The sequence below is a fragment of the Oncorhynchus mykiss genome, chromosome 15 (genome assembly GCF_057628025.1).
Source record: "Oncorhynchus mykiss isolate SJ-2025 chromosome 15, ASM5762802v1, whole genome shotgun sequence".
Taxonomy (NCBI): domain Eukaryota; kingdom Metazoa; phylum Chordata; class Actinopteri; order Salmoniformes; family Salmonidae; genus Oncorhynchus; species Oncorhynchus mykiss.
This window is the reverse complement of record NC_143036.1, coordinates 31,921,259-31,943,746: the sequence shown is the minus strand read 5'-3', so window position 1 is coordinate 31,943,746 and position 22,488 is coordinate 31,921,259. Positions and strand designations below refer to the sequence as shown.

At 41.5% G+C, this 22,488-nt stretch overlaps 2 protein-coding genes across 11 annotated transcripts in view; one reads left to right on the top strand and one right to left on the bottom strand.

The window, feature by feature from the left end:
• Positions 1-309: 309 nt before the first annotated feature.
• On the bottom strand, positions 310-17,741 carry dync2i1 (dynein 2 intermediate chain 1). 7 transcript variants are annotated; one of them, XM_090199923.1, is made up of 23 exons: positions 17,487-17,741; positions 16,249-16,302; positions 15,440-16,154; positions 15,293-15,360; positions 14,768-15,010; positions 14,488-14,556; positions 9,221-9,292; positions 8,751-8,970; positions 8,400-8,502; positions 5,590-5,719; positions 5,181-5,292; positions 4,922-5,016; positions 4,669-4,798; positions 4,241-4,413; positions 3,796-3,958; positions 3,360-3,473; positions 2,995-3,056; positions 2,760-2,811; positions 2,603-2,666; positions 2,232-2,331; positions 1,876-2,007; positions 1,529-1,752; positions 310-1,154 (listed from the first exon to the last, which is right to left on the bottom strand). In XM_090199923.1, exons 3-23 carry the CDS (start codon positions 15,927-15,929, stop codon positions 983-985), a joined length of 2,988 nt encoding a protein of 995 aa, XP_090056049.1. In that variant the 5' UTR covers positions 15,930-16,154; positions 16,249-16,302; positions 17,487-17,741; the 3' UTR covers positions 310-982. The 7 variants fall into 7 exon arrangements, with proteins under 7 accessions (XP_090056049.1, XP_090056052.1, XP_021418740.3 ...); XM_090199926.1 differs by having other exon boundaries at positions 9,195-9,292; positions 17,487-17,584; XM_021563065.3 differs by lacking the exon at positions 17,487-17,741 and adding an exon at positions 16,703-16,960.
• A 2,056-nt stretch (positions 17,742-19,797) lies between these two features.
• Positions 19,798-22,488, top strand: part of esyt2b (extended synaptotagmin 2b) — a 51,501-nt gene continuing 48,810 nt past the window's right edge. For all 4 annotated transcript variants that reach the window (XR_016486653.1, XM_021563063.3, XM_021563061.3 and 1 more), the window contains exon 1: positions 19,798-20,664. Coding sequence is in view for 3 of the 4 variants with exons in the window: in XM_021563063.3 (XP_021418738.2) it covers positions 20,257-20,664 (408 nt within the window). In the remaining variant the exon portion in view is untranslated. The remainder of the gene's footprint in view (positions 20,665-22,488) is intronic.

Sequence of the window (22,488 nt, the reverse complement as noted above, 5' to 3'; positions counted from 1 at the left end):
ACAGTAGTTCTTTCTCACACCAAAGACTGTTGTCAGCGAGTTAAGTTACAACCACATTGTAGCTAAAACTCTTCCCACGTTGTAGAGAATCTTCATTGCCGAGCGCATACCATCCGTTGCTAGGATACTGGTCACTTGATTGGGTGAAAATGTTCTGTTTGGACTCATGTCTCTGATGTTGGAATGATTTGAACAATTCGATTTATTTTAGGCCTATCCCAAAGCCGTATTATTCGGGGCGCTGAGTTTACACACAGAAAAACCTTTTGAAAACCAGGACATAGAGAATCATAAAAAAAGACAGAGAAATACATGAAATACTTTATTTAATGAAGTAAAAAAAAAATCTTGAAAAATTATAGTTCTCTCATAGAGAAAATACTGTTATTGTATTAACATCACATCAATAAAATGAAAAGTAGCATCTATACATTCATCATGTTGCTTAGCCCTGAATGTTTGGTGTCACACTTTGAGTAATTTGGATGGGAAGAATACACCAAGTCCATTTTTTTTATTTTCTATAAAACACACAGAACAGACATTGTCGGTATGCAAATGCAAAAGTTGTTCATTTGTAAATAAGCACAAACAAAGCTATTTTTATTCCAATACTGTATTATGCCACTATGGCATCTACTGTATTTAGAATAACAAATACACAAAATAACTGAATGTGGAATGTAATAGAAATATATAGTCCATTTATATCTGCTTACATTCTGAAATTGATCTCTTTACTGATCTAGAGATGACTGCGATTACCACTGCATGAACACATTTGATTCAACACAGTGAGCCCCCTGGGTTGTATCCACTAGGAGCCAAACGGAAGCAAACGGGGAGGGACTAACTGAATTTGTCCAATAAGAAACATTAGTGATATGTTATGACTCCCTATGACTCATTGCAAAAAGTTTCAGTAAAAAAATAAAAAGTTTTAAACAGTTTGCACAAATGAATACACTCCTGACATATAACTTCAAAAGGCCTCCTGCATCATGATCTGTAGTTTCTCCAGGTCAGCAGATTCAGGCACTGTCAATCTCTTGCTGAAATACTGCATTTCTATCTTCCCTGACTGTGTTGCCAATGATATTCCTGAATAGGTGTTCTGCTTTGCAGGGTCACCAAAAACAGCCATGGCTGTTACCCTGAGGAGAAAGAAACAGAAAGATGAATCAGGCACCATACAAATGTATTATTGATGTGCGAATACATTTTTTTTTTTTTAAACTTCCCCCAATCACTAACTGGGGGATACATCACTCATATTCCATCCAGCTAAAATCCATTTATCTGCATTCTGCTTTTCATTAGTTACGCAGTATTTATACAAATGACACATGCACTTTGTTGTTTCCATACTAATCCGTTGTTATTTACACAGAACCCTCCGCATGCTTTCATTTTGTGTCTTGGGCCATCGTCTGACAAACATTGAAATACATAATTCAATAATTTTGTAATTGAGAGTTTTTTGTGTGTGTGTAAAAAAAAAAAAAAAAGAAGAGTCATTATTAATTACCTGTCAGCATCAATCTTTTCAGTGATCACAGGCTCAAAGTCTTTCTCCAGCAGGTCCCATATGTGAAGGTAGGAGGCAGCATCCAGAACACAGAAGACTGTTGGCCTGGTCTGGGCCCACTGTACTGACACCACCGGCTGCCCTGCTGTACTGCTGGTCCACTCCATTAGAGGCTGCTCACTCAGCACTGTGTGTAGTCTGACACTGCCATCCCCACAGCCCACCTGGAACACAGAGAAGCACACACACACACAGATCATACATAAAACATTCACATACACACGAGCATGCACAAACGCACACAACATGAATCTCAGATACATCAATCTCAACAGCACTGATCTCACCAGGAATATGGGTTCTCCGAAGGGAGAAAAGTCGATGGAGGCGACATCAACGGGTCTGAATCCAACCACCTGAGGCCTGTAGAACTTTGGAGGAGCCTTTAACCCGTGACTGGTCCCATGGTTCACAAGACCCTATGAACAACACACATTGCCCAATACATACCATACGACTGATCCTGGACATACTGGATGGGATGCGTCTCAAATGGCACACTATTTATTTCCTATACAGTGCACAACTTTTTTTTTTACAAGAATTTGAGACGCATCCACAACGTTGGTCATATCCAGGATGTCTAAAATGGCAAACAGTGAAACAGAGAGAGAAGATGATTCATTGATTTGATCCTGCTCACCATATTTGTGCCAATGAAAAAATGGTTGGAATCAGAAGGCAGAAATTTTAACAGCAGTGTCTGTAACAGTGTTGTTTTCTTAGCGTCTCGCGTCGAAGACCTGGAGAGAGAGCGAGAGAAAGAAACAGATTGAAATAAATACCCAGTCGTATCAGTAGGTCACGAGATTCCAGGCAAAAAGACACGACACCAGCTGCACGTTAACAGATACATATTGGACCACTGAATCATATCAGTCTTGTCAGCTGACAACAACAACAACTGTCCGTGCGACATGTAAAAACAAGCTTGTTGTGTACCGCGGGGCCCACGTTGTGGTTATTTTTGGCCCACTGACTGGCAGTGATGAATTGAATATCTGTACGTCTCACCTCTCGCTGGTGGTGAGGACTGTGGAGCTGTGGAGCAGTTTCACTTTGCCCCCAGGCCGGAGCCCTGCAAGAGAAACAGCCAGGGTCAATTGAGTGGGAGAGAAAAAAATAAACATTGAAAGTAATGGAGGAAACATGTTAAACGTGACTGACTCACCCAGGTCTGTGTGCGAGCCGGCGTCGTTGGCTTTAGGGAGCTCCAGTACCACCTGTGGGACAGAGATGGTAACAACAGCATTGCAGAAGGACAGTACAATAATGATCCGTTTGTGCAGTTAATAAACAGACCAATCCAATAATTCAAGATGACTAGTTATACAGTTAGTGTATAAGCAGTTATAGTAGTGATGCAAAAGCATGGGGCGTCGTTGTAGCATACTAAAGACACTTACCCATAGATTCAGAACCCCATTTCCATCAAGAGAAGCCAACTGGAATGACAATCCTGATGACTCTAAGTTTGAAATGAAAGGAAGACTTTAGCTCACCATAAATAAAAACAAATGCTACTATAATTGTGTGTTTCTCATAGACCAATATCCCAATTCTCTTTCCTTACTCCCAAAGTGTGCACTTGTTTACTTCCCTTCACAGATTTAAAAGAAAATGTCTGGTATAAGAAATATGGTCGAAAACTCCAACTAGCCCCTGCCTGCACCAATCCAAGGCTTTTAGACTTGGGGAAAGTAGTAAACGAATGCACACTTCAGGAAAAAGAAGATATAATTGGGAGGCACACCAAGTCCAGTTGGAGTACCTTCGTCAGAAGCCAAAAGGGGAAGCTCTGGCCTCAGGCCCTCAGCCACGGTGGCAGGGACGGCCTCCACAGAGCTCACTGAGGACATGTGGCCCGACGCTGCCAGCACGGCATCTGATGACAGGGTGACAGAGGAGGTGACATTAACCTACTCAAAAACAGGAGATGACGCTCCTGGAAACTAGGAGTTGATACGCATCTCTCTCGGTTCAAGAAGATATTCTTAGAGTACATATTAAAGAGTAGATTAAGTATTTTCATATGGGTGTCATCCAAATCAAAATGCCTGCCTTGATGTATATTGTACATGCAATACAATAATAAACAGAAAGAGATGAGTAGTCCCGGCGCAAAAAAAACCTGAAACTTTTCATAAAAGCATGAAACTTGGAGAAAAAAAACAGAGCCAGAGCCAGAAAATCTTTTGATTGCTGACCTGTGGAGAAGGTTGGGTGGCGGAGAGTCCAGTCGTTCTCCCCTATTCTCAAAGTGTAATGGGCACTGGCGTGCTCCCTCAAGTCCCACAAGACTACAGAACCCACGGACGTGCCCGCAAACACCAGCGTGGCTTTACCAGGGCTGAAGCAGCAGCATTGCACCTGAAGGGTAAAATCAGAGAGTTGTAGTCTTGTTTCCACTAATGCTGATGCCAACCTTCAAACACATCCTCGTTGATAACGCCCATCAAATCCTAAATCAAAGCTTCAAATTGGCTCGCAAAATTCCAGTAAATGCCCTCAAATTTTAAGATTTCCCAGAAATCCTGGTTGCGGTTCCCTGCTTATTCCGGGAATCTTCCAAAAAGGGATTTCTGGAAAACCTGGGAATTTTGGGAAACCCCATCTAAAACAACTCTCTGAGTTGCAGTGGTTTAGTGGCACCTCGGACTCGTAGACAAGAATCTTCTGTGGGCAGGAGGGCTCCCAGATGTTCCAGATACAGATGATGGTCTTGCTGTCGAGCCGCACGGCGCTGGGCTTGGCTGAGGGGTTGTGCACGGACAGCATGGTCTGCCTTTGCACCTGGGAGAATTGAACCAGGCTGATCTGACGACCTGCAAGCAGGGAAAACAACAGGACCGAGACAAACTAGCTCATATACAAACATGGCAAAAATAGCATTGGTTGTTATGGGTGCTGCCTTTGGGAACACGGGCCAGACCTTCAGTTCAGGACAGTGGCAAGACCCAAGTTGCTGAATGATAGTGCATGGCATGAGTTAATTAGGGACTGTTCTACACTGCAATGACAGCAATGTGAAAGACTGAACACAAAGTACGAACATTATAACTGGGTGTCAGGTAACTTGCCATATAGAAATGGAAGCTTCGTATTGAGCTGTAAACACCCGTCGCTGAAAGAGAGAGTGTCTGCTTGAGTCCTCAGCTTCTTCAGTGATTGCTTCTCAGCCCTATCCTCTTCCAACAGTACCGCAACCACCTAATAACAGCAAAACAGAGAGCACAAAGCACTAGTAACGGCAAGAAGAGGGAAAATTTGCAATATAGCGACGACAAAAAGGTTACTTTGATTCTAAGAAAAATGTAGCATCATAGGCTATACCTGTGAAGCTGAGCGCAGAAATGTTGCTAGGCGCTGTGAATCGATGCTCAGTTTGGTCACAGATTCATCAGACGCCTCGTGGGAAAGTTTAGGACCTGTTGCAGCGTGGGAATAAAACACATTCCAAATGGCAGCACATTCCCTACATAGTGCACTACTTGCTCTGGTCAACCGTAGTGCCCTATAAAGGGAGTAGGGTGCTATTTTGGATGTAGTCATTGATTTGATAGAATACAGATCACAGTGCACGTTTCCTCACCTCCACAGCATACGTTCCTCTCCGCAGGATGCTGTGTCCACTTCTCGCTCATCTCGATCTCCTCCGTTTGAATGTCGCGATCAGTATTGTCCTCGTTGCACTGGACGTAAGCCTGGAAAGTGAGGATGCATTGGGTTTATCACATTGATATGAATAAAAAGACAAGAAAGCTTACTGCCACAATGATGTCATTAACGAGCAGACCAAGGTTCAGATACTATTTGAAATCTTTCAAATACTTTTAGAGTTTACGGTAGCCTGTCTGGAGTACCAGACGGGTGGCGTTTGCACTATTTGAAACTATTCTATTGGTTCCTTTGCGCCAGGCAAGCTCAATTAAGCCCAAATAAAGTATTTGAAATGATTTTGAATAGTATTTGTACCCAGGTCTGTTAAGCATAAGGCAAACCTGTTTTGTGTTTGTTGTTCCAAAGTTTTTGATGTACATGTCATATTCATTGACAGGGGGCAGATCCAGGAGGGAGAAGGTGATGGAGTAGTCCAGGTCGATCAGGCGAAGCAGCTCTGTACTGCGTTTCCTGGGGTGGGCCCATATCACATACACAGAGTAGGATATATTATATAGCAGGTTTAGGAAACAAGGAAACACAACAGCTCTCTCACTCTCCAACCAAGGCGCATGAATTGAGGAGCAAATTGAAATGAAGGGGAAATTCAGCAACTCTTGGCGGACAGTGGAAGTTGATAAATGTGCTTCTTTAACAATAAAGAACAAATATAGCTGTGATCAGCAACGAACGGGGTTCACAGGATGACAGAAAGGACACAAGATCAGTTGGGTAACAAAGCAAGCACTCCCATCCTGTAGGAGCCATCTTCCTTTATGTGCAATCAGTGAAAGCATTACTATGTTTATCTCTCAATATCACATTGATGACGCAAGTGAAGTTTAGTCTAGTGCTGTAGGTTGGTCATCTTTCAATGCAGCAGGTAGTCATTATTAAAAGTCATTACTTCATGTATTGACTTTATTTACCAATTCTCGGGTCAAATCTGTTTGTGTTAATGGTTTAAATCTCAGTTACTACACTCGACACTAGCATAACAAAATACCGCAATACACTCTCACAGCTATAATACGCTGAATAAAATATCCACTTTTCACTACGTTCAGACCACATAATACTAATCACAATATTTCACATTGTTTGTCCAGATCATTTAAATCTAACATTCATTTGCATGAGTCAATCTGACTCATGGTTCATGAGGAGAAGATGAACACAGATGATTTTGAGCATTAGTGTTAAATATGCAAAGATTTATTTTATATCGTTTCCTTGTTCTTGCGGTTAATCGTGTGGACGTCCAAATTGATAGGCCATTGTGGAGTTTGATTTACAGTGGTTTAAATGGACACCTAGGATTTATGAACTCCGACATCTTTTCACCAATCCCTTAGCTTAATATACATTGTATACCCTACCATGTAAAAAAAGTTATGTAATCAAACGTCAATGTTTACTTTTTTTTTATTTTTTTTTTTTTAAATAAGTCTGACAGTACTTTTGACAGTATTTCAATTGGAAGAAATTATGGTTTGACGTGACTAAAATGCATCAGAAAGGTAATAGGAAGTTCAGAAGATCATCAGGCAATACTTTTGTATGATATTCTGTGTAGAAAATATCATTATTGATGATGTTCTTTTTCCCCCCAGTCTAATTTAGTGCCCTCTGTTCTAATTACTCTGTTCTAAAGCCTGCTAGGGAGACAGAAGACACATACCCGAGAGTCTTATCTTTCAGTGACGAGGTCATAATATGTTGTAGCTTAAACTGTTCAAAAGACTGAGACACATTTGTAGGAAGAAAAAAGAAACCACAACTGTTTTTTTGATTTCAGATTATCTCTCAACTTAATTTTCAAATCAGACAACCCCACATGGGGTTCAAATCAGACAACCCTACATGGGGTTCAAATCAGACAACCCCACATGGGGTCGTGTCCAATGTTCCCTCTGATATTTTTCTGCTGATCGCAAACCTGAACCTTGTGAAATCTCTGTGCAACTTCCGAGACGCGTTTACTGTGAACACTGAGGCTGTAAGGCTTTAATTTATTGTTTTAACAGTGGCCAATCAGGCTCTACTGTGGCTATTTGATCATAATGTAGGCCTACCATGAAAAACAATAATGAATATGCATCACATAACATTTTAACACGGAAATAGCAGTTCGATCTTTCGGCCTACAGTAGCAGCCAATGTGTGGTGTTCAATGTAGATCTCCATTCCATGAGACTTTTGAAAAAAAAACACACAGGGTTTGACATGAATCTGTTTATCCACTTGTCTTTCAGACAAGGAGGTGACTGAACGTTTTGTTGTGTTGTGTTGTTTGATGCAAGAAACCACTTTACAAAATAAAATGCATTTATTATTCCCATACAATTATTACAAAAAATCTGAAAAATAATTCTACCCTCTGCCTATTAGGTACTTAGCTTATTCAAGCCGGTCTCAAAATACACAACTGCCCCTTTAAGACATAAAAGAAAGCGCTTTACCCGATTCCCTTTTCAAAGATGGCTAGATGCATGTACACGTTTTGTGCTCTTGTAGGAAGGAATCACTCGCACATTGCTGACTACAAATTAGCTATAACTGGACTAATAACTCACTAACTAGCAAAGAATATAAACAAATGTGCACACGTGGCTATCCGCAGCTCAAGCTTTGATCTCAAAACAAGCGCTAATAATCCAGCTCATAGTGAATGGCACAAATCCATATATGGCAACGGTCTATTTGCCAGTGTACAGTTTAGAAGGAACATTGGTTGTGAACCATGGCTTTCAAGTTTCTAGGTCAAACTGGGGTGACGGACATAAGGGTTTAAGTGAGACTGCTTATAACAGTGCCACCTATAGGCCAATCGGTGCCATTATTTTTGATGAAGTTACTCATGGCCTCTAGTTGCTGTGTGGCAAATAATTGAGATATTTGACCATGTAAAGTGGGAATAAATCTATCAATTCAGAGAATAACAATAGGTTTCAAAGCTTCACTGTGAACCCCTAATAACAATTTTAAAAAAGCCTTATTGTAAACTTCCACTGTCCTCCAACCGTTGCTGAATTTACTCTTCACATCAGTTGACTCACAGGGTTTACAGTAGGGCTCTGAATCTATCAATTTTAACCGCATTTCCCTCTCAAAAATGTATCACACTCACAGTTAGTTCCATTAGACTTACTTCTGTTTGCTGGCAACCTTTTTGCTGACCTCACGATGCTTCGCAGCGACAAAGTCCATGAACCTCCCGTGCTGTGAAACTTTACTTTGAGGCGTTTCAGAATCTATGGCCAAGAAATGTTTTCGTTATTCAAACAGGCTTCGTACAATTTGTCCTAAAAGACAGTCCTAAATAATAAACAAGTCTTTATTGTTCATACCAGGGTCGTATCAACCAAACGGGCTGAAACGGGGAGCGACCTACCAGAATGATCCAATAAGAAACAATATTTTTTTGGTTTTCCATTCGAAAACGTTTTGCTATGGTATGCACTCTTGACTACGACCGAGTAGTGTTGAGCATTTACCATACCTCTTGACCTTTTGGGTCTGTCGTCCTCCTCTGTGCTTAGCCTGGGCTGGGCAGAGCCCACTCTCTCGTTCTCCTCATCCATGGCTCTCTGAATGGCCTCGATCTCCTCCCTCCTCTGTGAACTAATTTCCTCCCTCGCTTCTCTCTCTTCATGGCTGCGTGTCTGCTTTTCATCCTCTCCCTCGCTGTCATCCACATCCTCAAAATCCTCCTCATAATCCTTTGGAGATAAAAAAAAAAAAAAAGGTTTTAAGTTGCTCTTATAATGGTGTTGTAACAACTAGTAACACGTGTAACTACCATCTACCATTGCTGATTGTCAGTGCTTGAATACATTTCATCACTCACCATTTTCTGGAAAAGCAATCCATTTAGAGCATGCGTGATATATAATGAAACAAAAGAAAAAAACTGAAATACAAATGAGATACTAAGAAAATTCACCCTCTATAGGCTTTGACTCTTCTCACCTCAAAGTCCTCTTCATAGTCCTGGGCTTCATCATAGCCACAGTCCTCAGCCGGGGCCTCCGCGATTTCCACCTACAGATGCAGTTCATTTCAGATGCAATTATTTTCAGATGCAATTCATTTCAGTCAATAGCTTGTATTTAACACATCTAACTTCATGCGAGACCTGCGGTGAATTCAGTTTGGTTCAACATTTGCTAAGTTGCGGTTTGTACTTAATGACACGTTTACCAAAAACGGTGTTGACCGTTCGTCCTTTGAGGTACGTATGCTCTTTTGGTGGGTGTGGCCTGATCAATATGGGTGTGACCATTTGAAATCACAAAACTTGTGTAGCACACCATACATAATCACCCTCTGAGCCACCATAATCGCAACGTTCTTCAACTGAACGCACCCCTATTAGTTAAATACATAGACAAATATACAGAGCATTTACAGAAATAGTATATCCATGTGAATGTTGCCATGCAACAAGCTGGAGCATGGGTGCATTCGGAAAGTATTCAGACCCCTTGACTGTTTCCACATGTCGTTACGTTACAGCCTTATTATAAAACTGATAATAACATATATTTTTTTTACCCCCAACAATCTACACACAATACCCCATAATGACAAAGTGAAAAATGGGTTTTATTTTTTTTTGCAAATGTATTAAAAATTAAAAAATCGGAAATACCTTATTATGAGACTCTAAATTGAGCTCAGGTGCATCCTGATTCCATTGATCATCCTTGAGATGTTTCAACAACTTCATTGGAGTCCACCTGTGGTAAATCCAGTTGATTGGAAATTATTTGTAAAGGCACAAACCGGTCTATATAAGGTCCCACAGTTGACACTGCATGTCAAAGCAAAAACCAAGCCATGAAGTCGAAGGAATTGTCCGTAGTGCTCCGAGACAGGATTGGGTCGAGGCACAGATCTGGGGAAGGGTACCAAAACATTTCTGCAGCATTGAAGGTCCCCAAGAACACAGTGACCTCCATCATTTTTTAAATGTAACCTTTATTTAACTAGGCAAGTCAGTTAAGAACAAATTCTTATTTACAATGACGGCCTACCCCGGCCAAACCCGGAAGACGCTGGGCCAATTATGCGCCGCCCTATTGGACTCCCAATCACGGCCGGATGTGAAACAACCTGGAATCAAACTAGGAACTGTAGTGACGCCTCTTACACTAAGATGCAGTGCCTTAGACCGCTGCGCCACTCGGGAGCCCGCTTGGATTCTTAAATGGAAGAAATTTGGAACCACCAACTCTTCCTAGAGCTGGCCACCCGGCCAAACTGAACAATCAGGGGAGAAGGGCCTTGGTCAGGGAAGTGGCCAAGAACCCGATGGTCACTCTGACAGAGCTCCAGAGTTCCTCTGTGGAGATGGGAGAACCTTCCAGAAGGACAACCATCTCTGCAGCACTCCACCAATCAGGTCTTTATGGTAGACTGGCCAGACGGAAGCCACTCCTCAGTAAAATGAAAATGACAGCCCGCTTGGAGTTTGCCAAAAGGCACCTAAAGGACTCTGACCATGAGAAACAAGATTCTCTGGTCTGATGAAACCAAGATTGAACAGTTTGGCCTGAATGCCAAGTGTCACGTCTGGAGGAAACCTGGCACCATCCCTACGGTGAAGCATGGTGGTGACAGCATTATGCTGTGGGGATGTTTTTCAGCGGCAAAGAGTCTAGTCAGGATCTAGGGAAAGATGAACGGAGAAAAGTACAGAGATCCAAGATGAAAATCTGCTCCAGAGCACTCAGGACCTCAGACTGGGGCGAAGGTTCACCTTCCAACAAGACATCGACCCTAAGCACACAGCCAAGACAACGCAGGAATGGTTTTAGGACAAGTCTCTGAATGTCCTTGAGTGGCCCAGCCAGAGACCGGACTTGAACCCGATCGAACATCTATGGAGAGACCAGAAAATAGCTGTGCAGCGACGCTCCCCAGCCAACCGGACAGAGCTTGAGTGGATCTGCAGAGAAGAATGGGAGAAACTCCCCAATTACAGATGTACCAAGCTTGTAGCGTCATATTCAAGAAGACTCGAGGCTGTAATCACTGCCAAAGGTGCTTCAACAAAGTACTGAGTAAAGGGTCTGAATACTTATGTAAATGTCATATTCCAGGTTTATATTTTTTTATAACTTTGCAAAAATGTATAAAAAACAGTGTTTGCTTTATGGGATATTGTGTGTAGATTTGAGAAAAAATATATATATTTCATCCATTTTAGAATAAGGCTGTAGCTTGTAAGTCAAGGGATCTGAATACTTTCCAAATGCACTGCATGTTAAGGCAAGCAAAGCAATGAAGCCATCAACAAAAGGTGCCACTGCAAACATTTGCCAATAATGAAAGAGAAATATTAGAACAGGTTGGATAATACTGTGGGGCCATGTTAACATAAACAAGCAATTAAAAATTAAATGGGTTCTCACACACCAAATGCATATCAGCCAATGAAAAGCGGCGATATACATGCATGTGACGCTAAATCGTAGCTGGTCCAATCAGATAACACGTTAGCCCTATACTAACCTCAACAGGTGGTACTGATTATAACCTGGCACAACTTCTTTAGCCTATGAAAGATCTTAATATATCTTTATATCCACCAACCAATGGCATTTCTTAAAATAGGTCAACCCTGGCCACTGGAGGGATATTTTAAACCTACAAATTCAAGGTTTACTTGATCTGTTGTTCTGTAACAAAATGTTGTGTGCCAATATTGCACTGATGCAGCCTTGACTAGGCTACTACTAATGTTTAACAACATTTTCGCTTCACGGTGGCACATACTGCTAAAGCGGTTGACTCGCAATCGATAGTGCATTTAACTGTGGGTTTGAATAGCCCCCCCTCGCAGCAAGCATTTTTGTTGAGGAAAAAAAACTGTCCACTGCCGGTCCTTGATGCTCGCCGACCCTTGCCACAATCTGCGACAATTAAGTGGTAGGCACTTTACACAAAAAGTAATTTGACCAGTCAGTCAAATACATGTGAGAGTTGCTTTGATGATCAGAACATGCTGTTGGACTTACGTACGTTAACAACACTTCCATCCATGAAGAAGTGTTGGAACACGGCCAACTACTTCAACGATTCTAATTGGCTGATGCACTTACAGTGGGGCAAAAAAAGTATTTAGTCAGCCACCAATTGTGCAAGTTCTCCCACTTAAAAAGATGAGAGGCCTGTAATTTTCATCCTAGGTACACTTCAACTATGACAGACAAAATGAGAAGAAACTAATCCAGAAAATTACATTGTAGGATTTTTTATGAATTTATTTGCAAATTATGGTGGAAAATAAGTATTTGGTCACCTACAAACAAGCAAGATTTCTGGCTCTCACAGACCTGTAACTTCTTCTTTAAGAGGCTCCTCTGTCCTCCACTCGTTACCTGTATTAATGGCACCTGTTTGAACTTGTTATCAGTATAAAAGACACCTGTCCACAACCTCAAACAGTCACACTCCAAACTCCACTATGGCCAAGACCAAAGAGCTGTCAAAGGACACCAGAAACAAAATTGTAGACTTGCACCAGGCTGGAAAGACTGAATCTGCAATAGGTAAGCAGCTTGGTTTGAAGAAATCCACTGTGGGAGCAATTATTAGGAAATGGAAGACATACAAGACCACTGATAATCTCCCTCGATATGGGGCTCCACGCAAGATCTCACCCCGTGAGGGACCAGTACCGGGGGACCTAGTGAATGACCTGCAGAGAGCTGGGACCAAAGTAACAAAGCCTACCATCAGTAACACACTACGCCGCCAGGGACTCAAATCCTGCAGTGCCAGACGTGTCCCCCTGCTTAAGCCAGTACATGTCCAGGCCCGTCTGAAGTTTGCTAGAGAGCATTTGGATGATCAAGAAGAAGATTGGGAGAATGTCATATGGTCAGATCAAACCAAAATAGCACTTTTTGGTAAAAACTCAACTCATCGTGTTTGGAGGACAAAGAATGCTGAGTTGCATCCAAAGAACACCATACCTACTGTGAAGCATGGGGGTGGAAACATCATGCTTTGGGGCTGTTTTTCTGCAAAGGGACCAGGACGACTGATCCGTGTAAAGGAAAGAATGAATGGGGCCAGGGGCAAGGGCATTGAAGATGAAACGTGGCTGGGTCTCTCAGCATGACAATGATCCCAAACACACCGCCCAGGCAACGAAGGAATGGCTTCGTAAAAAGCATTTCAAGGTCCTGGAGTGACCTAGCCAGTCTCCAGATCTCAACCCCATTGAAAATCTTTGGAGGGAGTTGAAAGCCCCAAAACATCACTGCTCTAGAGGAGATCTGCATGGAGGAATGGGCCAAAATACCAGCAACAGTGTGTGAAAACCTTGTGAAGACTTACAGAAAACGTTTGACCTCTGTCAGTGTTGAGATAAACTTTTGTTATTGACCAAATACTTATTTTCCATAATTTGCAAATAAATTCATTAAAAATCCTACAATGTGATTTTCTGGATTTTTTTTCCTAATTTTGTCTGTCATAGTTGAAGTGTACCTATGATGAAAATTACAGGCCTCTTATCTTTTTAAGTGGGAGAACTTGCACAATTGGTGGCTGACTAAATACTTTTTTGCTCCACTGTATAATCATAATCAGTGCCACCTGCTGAAGTTAGCATAGGGCTAACTTTTAACATGCTATCTGATAGGACGAGCTACAATTTAGCATTGGGTCATAAGCAAGTAAATCAACACTTTTCATTGGCTTATACGCATTCTGTGTGTGAGAACCCATTGAACTTTAAATGCTTGCTTATGTTCGCAAGTTTTTTTTATTTTTTTTATTTTACCTTTATTTAACCAGGCAAGTCAGTTAAGAACAAATTCTTATTTTCAATGACGGCCTGGGAACAGTGGGTTAACTGCCTGTTCAGGGGCAGAACGACAGATTTGTACCTTGTCAGCTCGGGGGTTTGAACTCGCAACCTTCCGGTTACTAGTCCAACGCTCTAACCACTAGGCTACCCTGCCGCCCCAGTAATGACCCTGTATATCTATAGACAAGGCTTGTGAACTTATCTGATTTTAGATGCACTGAAACATACAAAATGCCTCAGTCAATTTTGACAGACCCCAATTCAAAATGCAACGCTCTTGGTCTGAATTGGGTGTGTGTTAAGCAGCTATGGTCCAAAACAAATAGACATGCTCTATTCTCATGCTAGCAGAGGTATTGACGGTAGATAGATATGGCCATGAGAAAAACCTCATCATGAAAATAAGTCTTACGGGCTCCTCTGTGTCACTTAATTGTTTCTGACTAGACCTCCACGCTGACTCAGATCGCATCACTACTTCCTGGCTCACACAGGGGAAACACACAGGAAAAAAGAGTCATGAAAACACATACTATATATGAGGAACATCTATTGAAAAGGGAGAGGGACTGTTTATCACTTGTCTCCATATTCCCTTTTCCCTTTTCCTATATTATTTTTTATACTTTTTTATGATGTAAACTGTGTTGTAAAATGCACTTTGAATAAACTATTGACTTTGTGACACTAACCTTAGTTTTAACAGGCTCTGTCTTATCCTTGTGAACTCTGAGGTCTGAGGATGATGATGATTTCTTGGCACTGGTCCGTTCTGTGGGATCCCTCTCAGGACCTGCTTCTTCTCTGTGCCTCCTCTCTCTATGTTTATCCCTCTTTCCCTCCCTCTCTCTGTCCGATCCCTTTCGTTCCCTGTGCACTCGCTCACTCTCCACTTCTCTGGATTCACCGTCATGTCTCCGACTTTCACCTGTATCCTGTAACAAAAATATACCCCAGGATGTGAGCCATGGTGTAGGTTGAAGTTGTCCCTGCATTCTGCTCGTACATTTACATCTTGGATCAGTTTTACATTTTAACCACTAACGGTTAAGAAGGTTAGGATTGGGGAAGGTGATGCTGATCCTAGATCTGTACCTAGGGGAAACTTCACCCCAGAGTGTAAGCCAGCGGAACCAGTCAGACCATTGGGGTGTTGATACCTTATTTTTAATTTGGGGAATAAAGAACATGTTAACGACAATATTGAAGACGCTTACGTGTTGTGCTCTCTCTTTGTGTCTCCTTTCTCTCTCCTCCTTTTCTTTTCTATGTTGCTCCCTGTATTCTGAAATAAAAATAAAAATGTATTGACATACGATGATTAGTGAGGTAGTAAGGTATATTTTTCACCTGGATAACTTTACCTCTTTCTTCCTTTTGTCCTGAATGCTCTTTGTCCGTGTGTCTTTCTTTTCTTTCCTTGTCTTTCTGTGATCTGTCCTTGTAGCGTTCAGTCTCTTTCAGATACTCCCTCTCCTTATGTCTATCTCTCTTCTCACGATCATGCTCTCTATCCCTGTCTCTACCTCCCTCCGCCCTCTCCTCATTTCTCTTTCTATCTCTGTCAGACTTTCGCTCCCTGTCCCTTTCCCCTGTTTCACTCTCCTTGTTTTTCTCCTTCTCTTTATCCCTGTCGCTCTTCCTCAGCTCATCTCGTTCCCTCTCCCTTGTCCTCTCCGTATCCCTTTCTCTGGCCTTTACCCTCTCCCTATCCCTGTTTTCTTTTTCTTTTCTATCATGCATTTTGTCCCGACTGTCTCTGTCCCCATTCCTGTACTTAACATTCTCTGTGCCTTTAATAACCCTATCTTGCGCTCTGCTCCTTTCTTTGTCTCGCTCCTCCTTTTCGCCCATCCTGTCTCTCGAGTCGTCTTTCCTTCTGTCTTGATGCCTGTCCTTGTCTGTATCTCTGGGTTTTGTTCTCTCTCGGGTCCCATCTCTCTCTCTGTTCTTCTCTCTCTCCCTTCTGGCCTCCCTCTCTGGGTCTCTGTGGCGTCGCTCGACTGACTCCCCCGTCCTGTGTCTTCTCTCATCATCTCTCCTCCTGCTGCCGCTAGATTCTTCATCGTGTCCTCCACCCTGACAACAAGACACATTATTCATTGCACATGATACAATCGAGACAAGCTTATCATAAAACATTTTGCTACACTTGTCACGTGACTGAATTTACCCTTATGTGCCTCCTAAGGTCATCTGATTTCCATGTATCTTCCTTTGTTATTTTCTAAATAATAGACAAGGAATACATCATTATTCTCACTGACAATAAGCACAGCAATAACCAAGACTGACTTTGTTGCAAAGAATACTGATGCATAGCTATAAATGTTGCTAGCTATGTTAGTTGATTGGTTATCAAACCAATTGATAACTAACGTTAACTAGTCTTGCTTGTAGATTGTTCTCTAGCAATATAGATAGCTAACGTTACTAAGTTAGTTAGATAGCTAGCTAAAGCAGGTTATTCCTGGCTGGACTGGACGTTGGCGTTAGCTAGCTAGCAAGCTACTACTACTGTACGGGTGAGATGTAGCTAGTTAGCTAAATTAGCTAGCCTAACGTTACCTATCTCTACATTTGCACGCATATGTGTAAAATTGTTATGTATTTAGTCACCATTTTACCTTATCTGTAGGCATGATATCGCCTGTCTCTTCCTCATGAAATATTCAACTTATATCAGAAATAAAGATTACGAATTTGTGTTGACATTATTCAGCGCCTTGACACCAGATTTCGATTGCGCAAGCGCACTTGACTGAAACTAAGGCGAGTGCGTCATGTTCTCTTGACAACAGGATTGTCAACCGATCGAAGAGCTCTCTGGACGCAAATAACTTATCGCCATTTATACACAGTCCAAATATATCAATAGCAGATGCATCTATTTATCATGGCAAGTCCAGACCCTGCTCGACAATGACTAAATTCCATTATATTGGCAAGTCTGTGTAAAGCCATATAATCATCATTCAGATTAAAACAAATTAAAAACTGCATGAATATGCTTTATTTAGTGTAGCCCGGGTGCTAGTCAGTTTCTGCTCTTATGAAATTGTCTGGCCCGAACAAAGCAAAGGCCAGCACATGGCGTTTTTAATCTGGTATTTATGGTTTCATTTTCACGTCCAAACGCATTGTATGCAGCCGGCAATACACTCATATTCCCCGTGGACCGGTTCGTACCTAAAATATTCTCCATTTAGGATGCAAAGTCGTCGATTTCCTCCTTAACTAGATTTAATGGCGAGAAGGCTAAATAAAAAACTATAAAAAATATTAATTTGTATATTTTATTTTGGGGGATGAATCACATTCTTTATTATTTTGTTGTTTTATTTGTATTATTATATATATATTATATATTTTTCAACAATAATTACAATATTACACATCAATACACCGTACCTTGCTAGTGGCTAATGCTACTTCCTGATGTTGAGTCCTCCTGTCAGGGGTAAACAACAGACTGCTGCAACCTAATTGGCTGAACGCGATACGCGTCCTTGACTAGCTTTCAGTGGCATTAACCACTCTAGCATGGTGATGTTTCATAAAGCAAGTACGCATATTTACCCCGTTTTCTTCAGCATTTTCTCCATTAAATCTAGTTAAGGAGGAAAGCGATGCATTTGTAGCCTGACTGGATAATGTGTTAGGTACGAACCGGTCCAAGGGGAACACCAGTGTCTCGCGTGCTGCATACAATGCGGTTAGACGGTAAAATGGAAAAGACTCACTATTGACATCTTTCGGCCTGTGGGCTATGAACTGTCATGCCAAACTGTTGGCAAACGGGACAAAATATCAGGGCACAAAAAATGTTGGCAAACAGGGCACAAAAAATCTGATATATAAAAAAGTGTATATATATATATATATATATATATATATATATATATATATATATACACACAAAAATATTAATAATATATTAACTTGTATTTATTCAGGGTAGCCCAATTGAGACCAGGGTCTCATTCCCAATGGTGCCATGAGTAGCCTACAAACATTTTCTCACGAACAGGTAGAAACATTAACATTAAATCCAGAATAATAAAAATAACCACAAAGCACAACATCAACGCCATAATTTCAATAAATAAACCACTACAATCAATCGAAACAATTGCAATCCCCAATAAATTAATTCAATACCAGAGTCCTAAACTGCCCTAGTAGCACCAGTAAATCAAGATGCAAGGAATTTTGTAGGTTATTCCTACAATGGGGGACACTAAAACTAAAGGAGGATTTACCTAAATTGGTTGAGACCAGAGAGACCTCCAGAGCTAATCAATCCTGCGAGCGTGTTTGGTAGCTCATTCTTTATTCGTTAGCAACGAAGTTAGGTAAATTAGAAACTTGTGTAGTAGAGCTTTGTAAACAAAATGGGAATAATGATGGGACTTTTTTTTGACCAGCCAACCTTTTTATGAGGACCAGCCAACCTTTTGATACAGGATGCAATTGTGAGTATTACAACTGTCACCTGTGATAAAGTGAAGGTCGCTATGGTAGAGGGCATCCAAAGATTTAAGTGTAGTGTCTGCTGAAATCTGGTAAAAGGTGCCATCACCATAGTCAAGAAAGAAAAGTTGACTGTACAATCTGCTTCTTAGGGAGAGGCTAAATATATTTATTAAAAAGAAGCCCACTTTAAATCTGAGCTTTTTAACTAGTTCATCCATATGTTTTTTTAACAAGTCTTTGTCAATCCAAATGACCAGATATTTATAGGCGGGAATCGATGGGAGAAGCATCCAATGAATAAATATGAATTCATCTGAAACATTTTTTTAGATAACAACGTGTTTGTATTCTTGCCCACATCAATCAAGTACACGTTTGAAACCAACCAGGGCTTTCTGTAAGGTGACAAAGTCACATTTCAGCTCTAACATAGTCTGGTCAACAGTTGGGGCAATGACGTACATAAATAACAACGTTGTCAGCATACAGATGAATATTACACGTTTTAACAGATAGACCAGTATTATTTATGTAAATAGTAAAGAGACTACCGACGCCTGCAGTACACCTTTTGTAATATCCAGGAAACTTGACACCATCAGAAATTATGCAGGGAGTCCTATCTGACAGATAATCCTCAAACCACTTGCAAGAAGCCTGATCCAGACCTATTTCAGTCAACCTTTGAATGAGGGTGTGATGGTCATTTGTGCATTATGTTTTGAAAAGCCACTTACAGATGGGCTAAAGTAAAAGTGACGAAGATGATGATGGACGAAGAGGATAACTGTTGTCAATAATTATTGTAATAATAATTATAATTATTATTATCACTTAGTGGTCCATACATGAGCATGTCTCTACAGTTGCTCGGCACAGGCTGGCGATTTTGTGCCTCTATCGCATGGAGCTGCCTTGACCAACAGTTCCCTGATGGAGTAGAAGTTGACATTTATTGTCAGGAGTCTTGACCTGGAGGCAGAACTGAGTGATTTCCACTTAGGCCAGCTGCAAAGTCAGAATTGGCTATATTGTAAAAATGTGTGAAAACTAAAATGTCTAAAATGTCTTCATTGTCAATTAATTAATTAATTGTTAATTGTTAGGTATTATGGTTAGCAGTGTGGTTAAGGTTAGGGTTAGGTTTAACACACAGGAGGTTGGTGACACCTTAATTGGGAAGGATGGGCTCATGGTAATGGCTGGACTGAAAAGACATAAAACACATGGTTTCCACGTGTTTGATGTCATTCCATTTACTTCTCCTAACTAGTATTATGAGCCGTCCTCCCCTCAGCAGCCTCTACTGGTTTAACATCAGATGTTCTGACTTTGTGGCTGTGCCAGCTATTGACCACTGTGAAAAACTGCCTCCAGAATAATATTCATGACGAAAAACGTTAACCTGAGAAGGAGTACAGAACGCGAACGTGCGCTGAGAGAGGAGCACGTGTGTTCGAAGAGTGAGACTGCAGTAGTTATGGCAAATGGACTACACGAACTCAACTCGGTATTAGGGAAGCAAGCAGGACAACATGGGTTTGGATGCGGGTGAACTAACGTGAGCGTAATCTGGGGTTGATAGAGGGTCTTTGCGCTCTGCGCAGGAGGTTGAACATTGGTGATAGTTTAATCAAGAATAGCAGAAGCCTCTGTTTAGGTCTTTACTCTAAAATCCATCAAAACTGTGGGCGCAAAGCAAGGAATGTCAAGAGACAGTATGACGGCTGTACGAGGTGCCCATGCACATAATGGGAGCTCTGCTGGATCAAAGGAGCATGGGCAAAACGCACCGAGCCATGTTCACGCCGAACCCAATACCAACGTCGTTCCACCAGGAGACATCGGCAATGACACGTCTGGGTCGTCTGCGGGTGACCTAACCCAGACATGGATTCAGTTTACGAAGACATTCGTGCTCATTTTCCCCATATATGTTTTGGGATATTTTGAATTTAGTTTTAGTTGGCTTCTAATAGGGCTTGTGATATTTTTCTGGTGGAGGAGAAACACAGGAGGCAAGAACACCCGAATGTACAGAGCCTTGGCATTCTTTGAACAAGAGGAGAGAAATGTCCAACAAAGTCTGACATCTTCTGATTTGCCATCATGGGTAAGATTAAGATTACTTTATAAAGGTGCCTTGGATACTGTAATTGTGCATACAATATTCTCACTATCCCACTGTTAAATGAGTCACTCTGGATTATTATACGACTACTACATTTGGTATATTCAAATGTAGAAGTCATATAATTAAGGTGTTTTTTCTAATACCCAAATAAGCCTATTGTGTAGGCTACAGCACGTGACTAATCACTTTTTAGTTTCTTAGAAAACCATCACCTGATCAGTGTTGACATGTAAAGCTCTGATCATGCAGCTGTCCCCAGCAGTGACATTAGACTAAGCCCCCCCCCCCAAATACAGCATGGCACAATGGTAAACTGGACACCGGGATGGGAGAGACACCTGTCCCAGAGGAACCCTGTTATTTTAAGACACATTGCCGTGCCACTGTTGTGGTAACTAACAACACTTTGCATGCATTATTATGCCTGAAAGATGCACCCAGTCTAACCTCACTTATTGTTAGCCTGGTCCCAGATCTGTTTGTGCTGTCATTGGCATGACAGTGAGTGACAAGGACCACTCTGATGGCATAAACAGACTGGATGGCATAAACATAAACAGTCTAGCTAAATTTAGGGCCCTACGATAAACCCTACAATAACCCCATCTGACCCAAGTTGAAGACTAGGCATATACTACTAGGCATATACTACTAGGCATATACTACTAGGCATATACTACTAGGCATATACTACTAGGCATATACTACCAGGCATATACTTGATGACAAGAGAATATTATTTATAATGTCTGTGCTTCTGGAGATCTGTTGCTCAGCAAGTGTCTAACTAGGACAGTCTTTAGTTGTTGTCTGTCTCTTCTGCCCTTTCAGTTGACAAGGTGACTACTAATTTGGTTAAGGGGAAAAACATGGGGTTACATGACCAATTTTCACCCTATTTTTATCCTAAATGTTTGGCATTGTCACACTGTGTCATGCCTTGTGGCTTCGTTTCCAAGACACAATTTTCCACAGGGCTCTGTAAAAATAGTCCTTATGGGCACCTTTTAATGTGTATAGAAGCCTGCTGAAGGTAGTGTGATGAACTAGATCGGAAGGTCTCTCGAAAGATGATTTAATTTAGAAGGAAATTAAATGTCTGCCTCAGAGCTGCTCCACACAGGGAGCTGCCAGCAGCATCGATTCAGCGAGTCAGTATATTACCGCTTTCTCATCAGAATTCACTAGTCACTACTGTGCTGTGCAGTGCTAAACTGTGCCTAGCAGTACTGAGCTGGACTGGCTGCACTGTGTTGTGCCCTGTTCTTGGCAGGCTGCCATAGGCACGCCTCAGGTACTGAAGGAGAGACTGACCGCTGGTGCTCAGCTGCCTCAGTCTGGACACTCCCAGCTGGTCACTCAGACTGAGACGCTGAAATGTGTGTGTGATTGTGTGGATTTTTGCGATTAACGTGTGTGTTACTTCCTTTTATTGTATAGAAATTTATATTTTTGTATCTACAGGGCTTATCTGTAAAATAAACCTTGGTCTCAGCGTGACTTCCCTGTCAAAATAAAGGTTAATTAAAAAAAAATGTAATCTGACACTTGGGTTGTGTTTCTGAAGAGAAGGAGCAGAAGGGGCAGGAGGATAAGGAGGTATCTGAAACAAGGAGCTATACAAAAGCTTCCTGTCCTCTGGGAGATACACTCACTCAGACAGAGTTGCTCTTCCACCACACTGTGAAATACACCTATTCCCTATGTCAATAGGATGATCTAATAGACACAAATGTACAGTAATAGTTGCCCACCTCCTTGTCAAGATAGTATAAGTATAATGTGTTCTAATCCTGCTCTCTT